General features: G+C 60.2%; 1 protein-coding gene across 11 annotated transcripts in view; it reads right to left on the bottom strand.

Moving 5' to 3' along the window:
- Nucleotides 1-297: 297 nt before the first annotated feature.
- SFXN2 (sideroflexin 2) overlaps nucleotides 298-13,428 on the bottom strand; it is a 13,558-nt gene continuing 427 nt past the window's right edge. The window contains exons 1-12 of one of the 11 annotated variants that reach the window (XM_025201188.1): nucleotides 12,569-12,774; nucleotides 9,806-9,973; nucleotides 9,155-9,320; nucleotides 7,828-7,926; nucleotides 7,034-7,109; nucleotides 6,667-6,752; nucleotides 3,878-3,938; nucleotides 3,518-3,584; nucleotides 3,103-3,152; nucleotides 2,535-2,584; nucleotides 1,901-1,948; nucleotides 298-1,583 (exon numbers count right to left, since the gene is read on the bottom strand). In XM_025201188.1, coding sequence (XP_025056973.1) covers nucleotides 1,484-1,583; nucleotides 1,901-1,948; nucleotides 2,535-2,584; nucleotides 3,103-3,152; nucleotides 3,518-3,584; nucleotides 3,878-3,938; nucleotides 6,667-6,752; nucleotides 7,034-7,109; nucleotides 7,828-7,926; nucleotides 9,155-9,320; nucleotides 9,806-9,973; nucleotides 12,569-12,734 — 1,137 coding nt within the window. In that variant the 5' untranslated portion in view covers nucleotides 12,735-12,774 and the 3' untranslated portion in view covers nucleotides 298-1,483. Of the gene's footprint in view, nucleotides 1,584-1,900; nucleotides 1,949-2,534; nucleotides 2,585-3,102; nucleotides 3,153-3,517; nucleotides 3,585-3,877; nucleotides 3,939-6,666; nucleotides 6,753-7,033; nucleotides 7,110-7,827; nucleotides 7,927-9,154; nucleotides 9,326-9,805; nucleotides 9,979-11,337; nucleotides 11,474-12,568; nucleotides 12,775-12,801; nucleotides 12,886-13,428 lie in introns of those variants that run through there. The other 10 variants (XM_025201196.1, XM_025201193.1, XM_025201195.1 and 7 more) reach the window with 10 other exon arrangements.

The following is a 13,428-nucleotide window of genomic DNA, read 5'->3' as shown; positions in this document are numbered from 1 at the left end:
ATATGCTGGAGAGACACCAGGCAGAGGCCATGTCCCCGCTGCAAAGGAGGGCAAAACCCCCACAGTCCACGTTGATCTGACCAGGGGCAGCTGGTTAAATCCTTGTAGCCAGGGTCCAGGTCCCAATCCCTGTCTCAGCTCAGCCACCCCTCCTCCTTCCTCCAGCTCCTGGTTTCTTCTTCCTGAATTACGTACACGACCTACCACTACTTTGCCCATTTCCTCCACCTGGAGTGGCCACAGATGGAGGTCACTGGTGGGATCACTGGAGATACCCCTTGCCTGGTGACAAAAGACAGTGGCAGCATCAGCAGTGGTTTTAAAAACTCCTTGGACGTTTATTTCTTCCTCCTCTTATCTGGCACCTCAACATGTCCCATTTCCTTACCCTTTAGTTTTAGGATTCATGATTTTTTGCTCCCTCGTCTTACAACAGGCTGAAACCAATGCGGGTCCCAGCCGGACCCCTGCACCGTCGATGCCAGCGTGGCTCAGACAGCAGCTCGCACGCTGAATGCCACAGCAGAGGCATATCAGAGGGTCTCTGGGTAGGACCTATAGCAACCGTGGCAATTGTGCGTGCTTCCATTTGCAGGTGAAGGCTCGGTGGATAAAAAGCATCTTAAAAAAAATAAGGCATTTCCAGGCTTCGTTGCAACCCACGTCTAAGCTGAGCTGAGGACGCAGGAGCAGACGGGTGGTTTTGTGGTCTGTCTGCCACACAGCTCGGGGACTGAAAATCTGACTCAGTCAATTCAGCCCAAGGCCACGGCAGAGATCCTTGTTCATTTAAGACATTTGGTTACTCGTTACACAGGGAGAGGAGGAGGATGCCTACGTAAGGCCGGAGGGGGCAAAGGTGAAGGTTTGAAACGAAGCTGCCCAGTCTGAGAGCAGAAGGGCTCGCGGCTCCGGCTGCAGTGGAAGGTCCTGGGGTGTGATGGGTTTGACCCGCAACAGGTTTGGCTGAGACCAGCCTCCCCTGGGAAAAAAGAGGGGTAGCACCATGTGTGCACTCCCACCAGGCCCTGCTCAGCAGGGGCAGGGAGCTGTTTAAATTGGGGAAGGAGGCACAGTCCTGGAGAAAGGCATGGGGGAGGCTGAGCAGCTGGGACCCCAGCAGCATCGGAGCCAGGCCTCAAGCCTCCCACACGCCAGGCCGCCTGCTCAGAAAGGTCAGGGGACCGGAGAGGCTTCTCCAGGCTCGTGGCTGATGGACCTATGGTGCCACGTGGCAGCCGGGCCGGACAGGCACCCTCTGCTCGCTAGGGCAGCAGACGGCACCTCAGCCAAGCTCACACGTGGGCCCAGCCAGAGGGAATTCCCTCCGGGGGGGAAATGAGACCCAGAATCCAACCAGAGAGCAGCCAGGAGTCGCTTCAGGTCCTCTCCTTTGGGAGCAGGGGTGGCGGTGGTGGACGGGGACCAGGTGGGACTGGCCCCGACTGGAGGGTGCAGGGATCTGGAGGGCTCCAGGCCCCATTCACAGCCCCTTGTTGAAGTAGACGTAAGGCACTTTGTCTCCGTGCGTGGCCACGATGTGGGCGCGGAGCTCCGGCTCCAGGCTGGACAGCGCCATGCAGCTGCAGGGAGAGGAGAGAGGGTGAGAGCCTGTGCTAGTCGGACACAACCTGGCTGGAGGGTGCTAGTCTCCAGCCTTTTTCTGGGCAGCTGCCATGGGAGAAGTGCAGCCGCCACCACCACGATGGGGCCAAGGAGCCGCTCCTGGTGCAGGGAGGTCACGCTGCCCCTGGGTGGGGGAGGCTGAATCGTTTGGACAGAGGAGCTCTGCCCCAGAGCCGCGGGGGGAAGGACAAGCCAAACATCCCCTTGGCACATGGCATGGTGAGAGGGGGACTGCAGCCCTAAGGGAGACGGGGAGAGACCGCCGGGCTCGTACCATCTTTGCGGGAACAGCGCGCAGGCCGCCGGCACCATGAACAGGAGGCTGTGGGGAGACAGGCAACCACGTTACCGGAGACAACCAACACCTGCTCCTCAAGCAACAGCCTGGCCTCTACAGGCCTGGGAATCACCCTCTCCCAGGCCCAACAGAGGCAATGGGACTGAGGGACCCCCCAGCGTCTGCATCCTCTGGGTGCCTACAGGAGTAGGCAGGATTGGCAATGGATCCAGGGGACCTAGGGACTCATATGCCACCTAAGCCCTTCTCAGCATCTGGCCTTCGGCATCTCAGCCCCCACAAGGGGCGTAAGGCTCCTGTCCCATCCAGGAGGGAGCCTTGAACTCACAAAGGCTTGGGAGACTCAGAGGCCACGGTTCTGGGGGGGGACAGCACAAGAGGCCCTTAGGCTCTTCAGTGCCCACAGCCAAAGCAGAGGATGGCCGCCCCTCAGGGCACACTGCTCTCACTGCACCAGGCCGTGCCCGGTCACAGCAGCGCCGAGTGCTCTGCGGGGTCCCACCAGAGCTGGGCACGCTCACAAGTGCTGGGTACCGGGCTCTACAAGCTGACGGAGACAGCATCCCTGGGATCTGGAGAACAGCCACGGGCTCAGCTGCGAGGTACTTACAAGCCCCCGACCAGCATCACTTGCAAAGGTGCGTGGAGGACCCGGATCCTCTGCAAAGGGATGAGAGGAGAGGAGTGAGCTCCTGAAATCCCAAGCCCCGGCTACCGCAACGCCTGCTCATGGAGAAGGGAGCTAAATTTGTGGCCAGGTCTAGTACAGCAACTCCTTTTTCCTGCGTGTTAGATGTGCATGCATTTCTGAGCATCGCTGAAGGTCTTCTACACCACTGGTGCTCAGGCTATGGCCTGCGGGCTGGATGGGTCTGGAAATTTGGTAGTGAGGAAGCACCGGCAGCATCAACTGCTGCGACTCTGGGATCAGACCTGTGGACTGGCCCTTTGCAAAGGGTTGTGCGCCCCCGTTCAACACCCAGTGCCGGGCCTCTGTCGCTCCCCAGGCCAGCGAGGGGAGCCGGGAACTAAAGATGGCACAAGGGAAGGAAGCCAATGTCTGTGGAGCTGGTCTCAGGGAGAGCACGGGTGACAGGAAGGGGTCGGCAGGGCCACGGAGATGCCTGACCACCAGGAAGGCGGAGCTGGGGCAGAACAGAGGACGGCTCAGGCCTCACCTTCATAAAGGGAAACTTCTCCAGCTGCTCCATGATAATCGGGAGAATAACTAGCAAAAAAAGGAGAGAGAGAGAGAGAGGAGCCAAAGTCCTCAGCAACCTCCAGCCCAATTCCAGCGCAGCACTTCCCAGAGGGCCCTCAAAGAGGCAACTGGTCCCAACATGGCAAGATTCACCTAAAATGGGAGCTCTGAAGGCCATCCTCCTCCGCCCCCAGTGCCAGTCGAGCACACCGTCTGTGTGGGGCAGGGCCTCGTCTGCTACCCTCGTGCACGCCGAGCCATAGCATGGCTTCTCTCCCGCCCACGGTGTCCGAAGGGGACCAGCACCCCACAGGGGTGCAGCCATCCCATCCCCCCCGCAACCCAACCAGCCGCTGCAGGATCCCTGCCCCTCTCTCTCTGCAGGCACTTACTCATGCCAGGCGCGGCCATGGCAATCCTGGAGATCACCACCTGTGTAATCCCCTTGGCAGCGGCTCTCTGAAAGCAAGAACAGGCACGGGCAGTGCCAAGGGCTCACCAGCTGGGTCGGCCCCCAGCATGTCTATGAGGACTGTGGCATCGTCCGAGCGGCCCGGTTATGTCCTCCAGCCATGTCCTTGGGGGTCACCGCGGCATGCTGAGGACCAAAGGGGCTAGCGGATGTCCAGCAGCTCTGCAGATGCCTCTCCTGGCCCTGGCCCTGCGACCGCTTCCGGGGAAGCGCGAGCCTGGGAGAGGCCTCGGCATGGATGTCGGCACCAGCCCACCCGCCCTGGAGAGCCCAGACTCACCCTGGAGAGGCCCAGCTCGTTGTTGTTCTCGTCCGTCACGGCGATCCCGTTGATGAGCTCCCTAGAGGCAGCAGGCAGGCGGCTGTGGGTGCTCGGGGCCGAGGCACAGGCTGCAACCAGCCCCCTGGCAGCTGCACCCGCGAGCCCAATGACACCTCCTCCTGTCACCCAGAACAGCCCCTGCCCCCCATTGACGCGAGCCCATCTCCTAGGCTTAGCCACTCATCCCAGTGCATCGTGAGTAGGGAACGAGGCCCGAGTAGCACCAAGGAGGTGCAGTCATAGGGGAGCTGGGCCCACTGCCCAGGGGGGTGCAGCCTAGCTTTTAACTGGGTTGATTCCCCATACTCTCCAGAGACAGCAAGGCCCCTATGCTTGCTCAGCAGGCCTGGCTCTGGGCCTTGACCCCCTTTTAGGATGCGATGCCCAAGGTAACGCACTCCTGTCCCATGCACAGCGCTGTGCTAAGGCTCTCTAGGCTGGAAGGGACACAGGCAGGGAGGCCTGGTGCTGCCCAGCCCCATGCAGGGCCTGGCTGAGACAGGGGAGCTGCCATAACAACAGATCCTCCCGCCCTAACCCAAAGGAGCCGGCTCTTCCCAATCCGGTCTTGCTCCCTTGCCTGCAATCCCTGGGAAGACGCTGTGCCCACGGCTTGGAGGCTGCACTAGTCACCTCCCACAGCAAGCAGGCCAGTCCCTTAGGAGGCAACTGGTGATTCAGCTTTCTAAATCTTGGCTGGGGATTTAAACCGGCTCCAGCATCCCCAGGCCAGGGTCTGCCCGCTTCAGGGTGTAGATCCAGGGTACAGACCCAGCTGCCGGGCAAACTTAAACTAGCTGAAGCAATGCTGCCATCTCCGGGGCACTGCTGGAACAGCGCTCACCCGCCCCGTCTTGGTGCAACATCTGGGCCCATTACAGATGGGTTGTGCTGCTCCCCAGCCCTGCCCTTGGCTAATCTGTATGGGGAGAACTGGGCAGGGGGTCTGGGTCACCGCCTCCTGACTTTGAAAGTGTTGGAAAACCTGAGCAAAGGGCTTTGTAGCTGCTCTGCCCAGGCCTTGTTTCTACAGGGCTCATCACCAGGCACCTCCTGGCACAAGGAAAATTGCTGTGTGCCAAACATTGAAGTACCCACAGCTCGGTGTTATCTGCCCTACAACTGTCCCCATAATACTGAATCCACCCGCTGCAGAAAGTGGGCAATTGCAAGGTCAGCCACATAGATGCACGCGCGCACGCACACACAAACACACCCAGGCCTGGCAGAGCCAAAACTAGAATCCTGCTCCATGCGCAGGCAAACATAGGCCTCTACTGCGAGAGCTGCAGGAAAACGCCAAGGCTTGCAATAACAGCAGGTGCTGAGCCCCTGTGTGGGCCAGAGACGCACCATGGGCACACCTGCATGCACAAGCACACGCACGTATCCTCAGGTCAGTCACAATGGCCTGGCATGGTAACGAAGTCCAGAACAGGTCCTGGAGCACCGAGCAAAGGCTCTGAACAGAGAATTGCCAACGGCTGGCTCAGTAACCTACATCGGGAGCCCTCGCGGATGATGCAAGTTGCCTTGCACAATGCCAGTACATATGCCAATGTGAAGACAACCAGACGTCAAGCTCTGTGGCCACTGAGGATGGAACCGTTGGCTCCTCTTCTTAGGCCACGTCATGGGGATTTTTCACTTTCCTCCAAACTGGCAGCTACAGGGAGGGGAGCCAGACACAAGCCTTCGTGATCAGCTCTGATCTGGTATCACTCCAGGAGTCCATCCAGTCTTCCATCCTGTTCCCAATAGCACCCAGAGGCAGAGGAAGCACCCATGTGCTTTCATCATGGATGATCTCACCGTAACAGTGAGCCAAGCATGCCCTTGGTGCCAAGAAGGTGACCGGCATCCTGGGCTGCATGGGTAGGAGCGGTGCCAGCAGATCGAGGACAGTGATCCTTCCCCTCTATTCAGCACTGGGGAGGCCACATCTGGAGTCCTGTGTCCAGCTGTGGGCCCCGCGCTACAGAAAGGATGTGGACACGTTGGAGAGAGTCCAGTGGAGGGCAACGAAAATGGTTGTGGGCTGGGGGACAGGACTGGTGAGGAGAGGCTGAGGGAACTGGGCTGATCGAGTCTGGAGAAGAGAAGATGAAGGGGCGATTGAATAGCAGCCTTCACCTCCCTGCAGGGGGGCTGCAAAGAGGATGGAGCTGGACTGTCCTCAGTGGGGGCAGATGACAGAACAAGGAGCAATGGGCTCAGGCTGCAGCAAGGGAAGTTGAGGTTGGATATTAGGAAAAACTCTCACTAGGAGGGTAGTAAAGCACCGGAACAGAGTACCCAGAGAGGTGGTGGGATCTCTATCCTGGGAGGTTTTGAAGACCTGACGAGACAAAGCCTTGGCTGGGATGATGTAGCTGGGGCTGGTCCTGCTTTGAGCAGGGGGATGAACGTGATGTGACCCCCTGAGCTCCCTTCCCACCTGAATTGTCTATGATTCTATAACGAGCCAATGGACCAACACTTTTTCTCTGCCCCATGGAGCCATTATCTAACAACCGGATGAGTGGGTTTGAAAACCATCCAGTAACAACTTTAAGTTGGCACTAACTTCAATCACAGAGAAGTGAGGCTGGAAGGGACCTCAAGAGATCATCGACTCTAATCAGGAACCCAGGAGTCCTGGCTGCCCAGGTTGAGCTCTCCTTGCCCCTGCCTCCTCTGTGCTTGGTTCCAGATCTACCCCCCAGTCACACTCCCACAGGCCAGAGCATTGGGTAGGACTGACTTACTGTTGCCTCATCATGGGGATATTCACACAGTTGGCGGCTGCGACCGCGGCGAAGGGGACCCAGCGTGCCACGAGGGGTGGGGCTCTCTGAGGAGGAAGAAGAGCGAGCTGAACAAGGCCCTTGGACGCCGGGCACCGGGGGGGCATCAAGGTTGCATGGACAGAGAAGGGGAGCAGCCCTGTTAGGGCCCCGGGACAGGGCAGAGGGACAGCCCCAGGCTGTCACCTTGCACCCAGTCTCCTGAGACCACCAGACCTGGCTCCTTGACCCCGCTGGAGGGGTCAGCCAGGGGCTAGCAGTGGCCTCCAGAAGCAAGTCCCCTGCCTGCCCCCTGATCCCACCCGCTCCCTGGAACTGCCCACAGTACCTTAGTGTAGAGGTTGAGTCCCACAGCAGTTGCCAGGGCGGTGCTGGTGGCAGTGACATAAGCCACTCCGATTTGCCTGGAGAAGGGGGAACCCATCTGTGACTCAACAGTCCCCCAGCACAGCCACCGAGCCCCTGGCTGGGTCACTGGGGTTGCCGCCGGTGTCCTCCTTGGAGCCCAGGACACCCCTGTTATTTGGCCATACCCACGGTGCAGACGTAGCTACACCGCTCCTGGCTGGGAAGGAGCCTGGCCCTGTGGAGACGTGGTCGCAGACACCCCAGGCCCAGGGCTCTCCCCTGGGACAGGGATGCCAGGACCGGGAGCCCTGAGAGGTCCATGCAAAGCAGAGAGGATCTCAGGAAGCAGCTAGGCCGGTAAAGCCCGGCTATGAGATCCACATGCAGCTCCACGAGTCTGCCTGGGTAGGCTGAAGGGCTTGGCAGTGCCCGTGGCCCTGGAAGACCAGTGTTCCCACCACCCAGCCCTGCTGAAGATACCTGCAGGCCTCCCCCACCCCTCAAACCCTGCTCAAGAGTCTGGGTGCCACAACCTAGGACTGGAGGCACCTAAGGCGAGCTGCAGCTCAAGCGGGGAACGTCTCCCAAAAGTCCCAGGTTTCGGCTGGCAGCAGAAACATTAGAGAAAGGCTCCTAACTCCCAGTGCGTCCCGTCCACGGGGCGGGGGGGACACTATCCCAAGACACCCAGGGGCACGGGGCCTCTGGGCATGTCTGGAGTCAGGGTGCACAGCTCCAGCCGGAGCACAACGGCAGGGACGGGGCAACACTCACGTGAGCGAGATGGGGCAGGCGGCGTTCCGGTTGGTGTAGTTCACCAAGGCGTTGAAGGACTGGTTCACCCACTGCCAGAATACCACGGCGGGCACCGTCCTGCCAGGCAGGGAGGCCAGAGCTCAGAGTGGGTGCAGGAGGCTGCACATGGGGCCTGGCCCCCCCAAGAAGCAGGGCATCTGGGGTGTGCCGGGGCAGGGGAGAGCAAACACGTGCTAGAGCGGGGTGCGGGAGGAACAAGACACCATGCACCCACCCCAGCTGGTCTCTTCAGGATCATCCCAGAGGAGAAGAAAGCAACCAGCATTGGGTCCAACGATGGGGCCCAGCACAAGCTGGGTCCCTGAATGCACCAGAGAGCTGCACTGAGATGGGAAAGCAAAGCAGGCAGGCCCCATAACACTGCCAAACACCCCAGGGCAGAGAGCAGGAGAAGGGGAACACGGTACTGGGACTGTGGGAGCACCCCGGGGCAGGAGCTCCCCCATCTCAGAGGATGCAAAGGACAGAAAAAGGCAGAAAAGCAGGCGGCTGACTTTGGTTAATCATTAGAAAAAGCCTGAATCAGCAGTGGAGCTTGGTTAATAAGATAAGGGAGAATGGGGAGGGTTGGTGGGGCCGGGAGACATTTCCATCAGGCACTGCAGACTTGGTTTTGAGCCCGCTATTAGGCTGTGTTAGAGATGGGGGTGGGGAAGGACGTACAGGCAGAAACTGCCACGTTTCAGGGAGCGTGGAACCTCCCAGACAGTTTGGAAAGCCCCAGCACAACTGGACCCCACCAGGGAAACACCAGAAAGAGTGGCCGGTGCTCCTCTGGCCTGGGTATCCCCTGCCATGGGGCATCAGGGAGCGACACACTTGAATGAAGTGTGTCCTAGAGAAGAGGGCACCGGGCTAGGAACCAGGGCACTTGAGCTCCTTCCACTGCAGCTCTGGCAGGCCTGCTGGCAGGGAATGAAACCGCCCTCCCGGTGTTTCGGCTGCCCGCCCGCTCCCTGCAGCCTCCCAGGCAGGATGCGTTTTGTCCTTGAATTCAGGATTTCTGCCCGCACCGCATCACTCCCAGAAAGGCTGGCATGTTGAAATGTGGCAGAGGAAGAGAGGGCAGGATGCGACGACAGCTTGGGCCAGGACGGGGAGGAGAGGGAGGAGGCTGCAACCCCTCGAAGGGCGCCCTGGCATGGAGACGCCCGCTGCAAGCGAGACCTGCTCATCACGTTGCAGCACGCCGCGAGGGCGAGATCCTGTCCAACAGCCTTTTCCCACCAAGGGGCACTGGTCCACCCCGTCCGCCCTGGCTCCCAACCTGTCCAGGGAGCGTTACCTGTAGAACTGGAGCATGAAACCCGTGATGGCCATGCCCCCGGGCACCTGGAACGACATCCTCCCGATGAGGTTCATCTTCTCCCCGCTGTCAGGGTGGAAGGCCGAGTCGTAGAGCTTCTTGGCATACAGCAGCTGCTCCTGGCTGGTCCCCGGCGGCACGACGCCTGCCCTGCCAACCAGAGAGCCATCAGCACCTGGGAGGCACCCACCTGGGCACAGCTGTGCCCTGCCGTCATGATCCTCCACCCACGATGTCCTGCCAAGGTGCCTAGAGGCAGGGCTCTGCTGAGCACGGCTCTGCCAGGGGGAAAAGGGTTTTCCCCTGGCAGAGCCTGGTTTCCCCCGCCACGGGGCATCAGGGAGCTATACACCCAAATGACATGTGCTCCAGTACGCGGGAGCCAGGCTGCTCGACTCCTTCCACCAGATCTCACAGTACCCCGGAGCCCTAGGTTCAAACTCCCCCAGTCGGCAGGAGTGCAAGGCTTTGCTCACCTCTTTCCTACCCGCGGGGGCTGGATGGGAACCCACACCGGGAGGGCTCAGTGAGGAGCCTCGTGCTGCATGTCGCCCCCATCCCAACCCCTCAATGGTTCATGGTGTAGCCCTGAGAAAGGCCTCCAGGCGCCTGGGCTGCCCAGCTGTGTACCTGCAGCCTTGCACGAGCGCCTTGGCCCTGTCCAGCTCTTGCTCCGACACCAGCACCGTGCGCGGGTCCGTGATGTTGAAGAAGTGCTTGAGGCGCCCCACGAACGTGGTCTGGTCCCACCGCGGGGCATCGATGTCGAAGCTGGCCGAAGCGGGTGCCATTGTAAGGCTGAGCTGGAGAAGGGGAGCACTGGTAAACGGACCCTGCTCTCCCATGCCCGACACTGCCCAGAGATCAGCCTCCGCAACCAACCAGTCTCTGGTAACACCCCCCGTCCCAGGCCACCCCGCAGAAGCCCAGGGAGAGAGAGAAGCAGCGAATAAGCCCGTGTCATGGGCTCGTCCACACTGCGAGACTCTCCCAGCATGGCGATGTAGGGCTTGCTGGTGTTCACCCACCGAAGAGGGACCCAGACCCCGAACTTCAGCCCCTACCATACAAGGCATCAAGCCAACCCCACCTTTGCCATCTCCTGTTGTTCAGGGCCATGACAAAGTACTGCACCCTACCCAAGCCGAGGTAGGTCCATCGGCAAAATCCTCCTTTGGGCACGAGTGTAACATGGACAGGCCCACGGTCACACATCTGCACAGCGCACAGCACAGGGGGTCAGAGCCCCCGGGGCTCGGCCTCTGTGCAGGCAGCAATCTCCGCTAGGCTCCTGCACGACACCAGCTCCCGTGTCCAAGGTCAAGGTCAAAATGGCCAAGTCCGTTGACCAAGGAGGTCAAGGGTGCCAGTAGCTCCAAGCAGCTGGTGGGGGACACAGCAGCTTTCACCTGTGCACCATCCCTGGTGCATCGCCACCTAAGCTTTATTATAGGGACTGATGTGCAGCGATGGGGGCGATTGCAAGCCAGCTCTTAACAAACCACCACAACCCACCGGTTTCCATCGTGCCTTGTGGACAGGGATGATTCAGATGGGGCTGGACCAGACGTGGCAACCAGAGGGCCCTGCCAGCCCGACCTCACTACGACTCTGTGCCCAGCACAGGCCGTGGCTTTTATCCCACTCGGGAGCTGCTCCCTACAAACAGGGACCGAGATCTTCAGCCTGGCACCGGGATCCAAGAGCTGCTGGCACGGAGGTGGCCATGTACCACCGTGTTCGCTGGCTAAGCGGAGCTGAAGCAGGGACATATCACAGAGCTGCTCTCCTGCTCCTTAAACCAGCCCTCTGAGCCCATCAGCAGGCCCCTCTACTCACACTGATCCCATTTGGGGTCAGGAAGGAATTTTCCCCCCCATGATCAAACTGGTACGGACTGGGAGGGGACTGTCATCCTCCATAGCATGGGGCATGGCTTCTGCCTGGGATCTCTCGAGCATCTATTAACAACCTCTGCAGCACCAGGACACAGACTGCCGTTGTCCCCCTGCTTTCCCGGGGGCAGGGCAGGGGGCTCTGCCTTGCGGCTCTGCGAGAGCTGATTGTGTAGCTTTAGTAGCAGGACCTGGATGGGATGGTTTGGATAGGGCTGATCCTGCCTTAGGTCCCCTCCAGCCCGGCTTCTCCGATTCTGTCCTCACCAGCCTTCGACACGCTCCAGAACCGCTGCGGACGGAGCCAATGCTGCGCTCGGGACCGCAAGTTTGGCAGAAGCAGAGATAAGACGTAATAATTACACCAGCATCGAACGGCACACCATGACACGGACTGGCTGCTTGAAAAACTGCTGCCTCTGCGCTCTTATGGTGATACAAGAGGGGCAAACCTGCTGTCCCCGCCGTGGTGTTATTCTGGGTTAGAACGACGGGGGTTTGGCTCGCTGCATTGCTGCGGGGGCCTGCAGAGGTGGGTCACATCACACCCGACGTGCTCTCCTGGTAAAGCAGTTGTCCTCTGCGTCTCATCACAGCCTTACACATCTCACCGGTCCAAGCAAGCGATTCTCAGCCTGGTCTCCCAGGAAACTGCCAGCTCCGAGTTTTCACTCGGTTTTCGGCTGTGGAAAAATCCTAGAGCCATTCTTCCTGCCCACATGGACCCGATGACCCGTAAGGTCCCTTCCAGCCCCTCACGACTATGAAACGGCTCAGACAGCCTCCCACTGCCAAAGGGTTTTGGCACTACAGATTTTTATTTGAAATCTGGGCCGAGCTTGTAAATCACACGTAGGCAGTTGCAATGTTGCGCGCCACCCTTACAAGGATCTCACGGGACCCCCAAGCTGCTGCAGCACCCGGGTGGGAATCACGGGTCTAACCAAGCCATGGCTGGGGGGTAATACTGAATACGGAGCCAGACCCGGCACTTCTGCAACCCCGAGAAAGAAACCTTCCCTTGGACCTCCTGGCCTGACTGCTTCACCGCCTCGGTTTAATGTTTCGCAGCCCCCCGATCCTAAAGCCCCCCCACGGGTGCGGGTGCTTCGCTGGGGACCCTGCAGCTCTTTCAGCCAAGGCTCGAGAGGCCTCCGATCCTTTCCTTTGAGGCCAGCGACGCTGTCCCAGGCAGGGCTTTCAGACACTGCAGCTGCCCTCCAGTCCCACGGACTCCTGTAAGTGTCCCGGATATCGTTGTTGGGTCTGCAGAGGTTACAAGCTCCATCTGCCACGCATACTTCACAACGAGCCAGAACATTTCCAGCGGGAACCTGCCACGTTGCTGATTCCACGATCCTCGCGGGGTCAACGCGAAGTAGGATCGTGTTTGTGGTCTAGTGTGGCAGCAATGGCTAGAACGTGGGCCTGGGAGGGGTTTCACTGCGACCTGGGACACCCCCACTTCCCTACGGCTCCTTGCAACGAGGAGACTCACCTGCCTCCCCAGAGCTGGCTGCAACCACCAACCGCTGCATGCAGCGCTCTGGAGGTGGCGGCACCGGACGAAACAGCCAAGGGCTAATGGTTGGGAGCAGGGGGAAGATCCTGGGATCCGAGCACTGGGAACAGCCGCCAGGAGCAAGCGGCACCCGCGCTGCCATGTTCTGGGCCGGCAAAGCAACCGTGCCAAAAACTCCCAGGCTAGGAGAAGGTTTCAAGCTGACTTACCGTGAGCGCGGTCCCAGCTGCCGGCTCTTAGCTGGAGCTCGCCAGCTGCGCACACACCGAGTCTTAGAGAAAGTTAATTATTCCCTGGATGAATGCAAAAAAAGGTGACTTATAAAGCGCCATCACTGCCTGGGAAATGCTGCATCTTTCGCAATTCTCTGGGGCACTTGACAGGACCCCGAGGATCCTCACGAGGCACTTGGAAGAGGGGACGTGCAGCCCTGCGCCAGGCGCCAACCAGCGCGCCCGTTTCAGACGGGGGAAATCGTAGAAGAGGCAGATTTCCAACCGGAGCTGGGTCCTGCTCCGTGCCCGGGGTACAGGCAGATTAAGGGACATGCCTCGGGACACCCAGGAGGGCAGTAGCAGAGCTGGGAAGCGGCCCCGGCCTGCTCTCGCAGGCACGGGGGTGGTGAAGCGACGGCAGCTGCGCCAGGAGCCGGGCATCGCGAGGGCCCCTGACCCCGCTCCTGTCCCGGTGCCCGCGGGGGCAAGAGGCGCCCCCTGCAAAGCCTGGTTACTAATTGGGGGCGCGGTCAGCCCCGCGAACCCTGGGACGGGCGGGTCCGAGCCCGGGGCCTCCGACCTCCGAGTAAAGATTAACCCCCTGGTTAATGCCCGGCGCGC

Source organism: Alligator sinensis, unplaced genomic scaffold (genome assembly GCF_000455745.1).
Source record: "Alligator sinensis unplaced genomic scaffold, ASM45574v1 scaffold61_1, whole genome shotgun sequence".
Classification (NCBI taxonomy): domain Eukaryota; kingdom Metazoa; phylum Chordata; order Crocodylia; family Alligatoridae; genus Alligator; species Alligator sinensis.
This window is presented reverse-complemented; position numbering and strand designations above follow the sequence as displayed.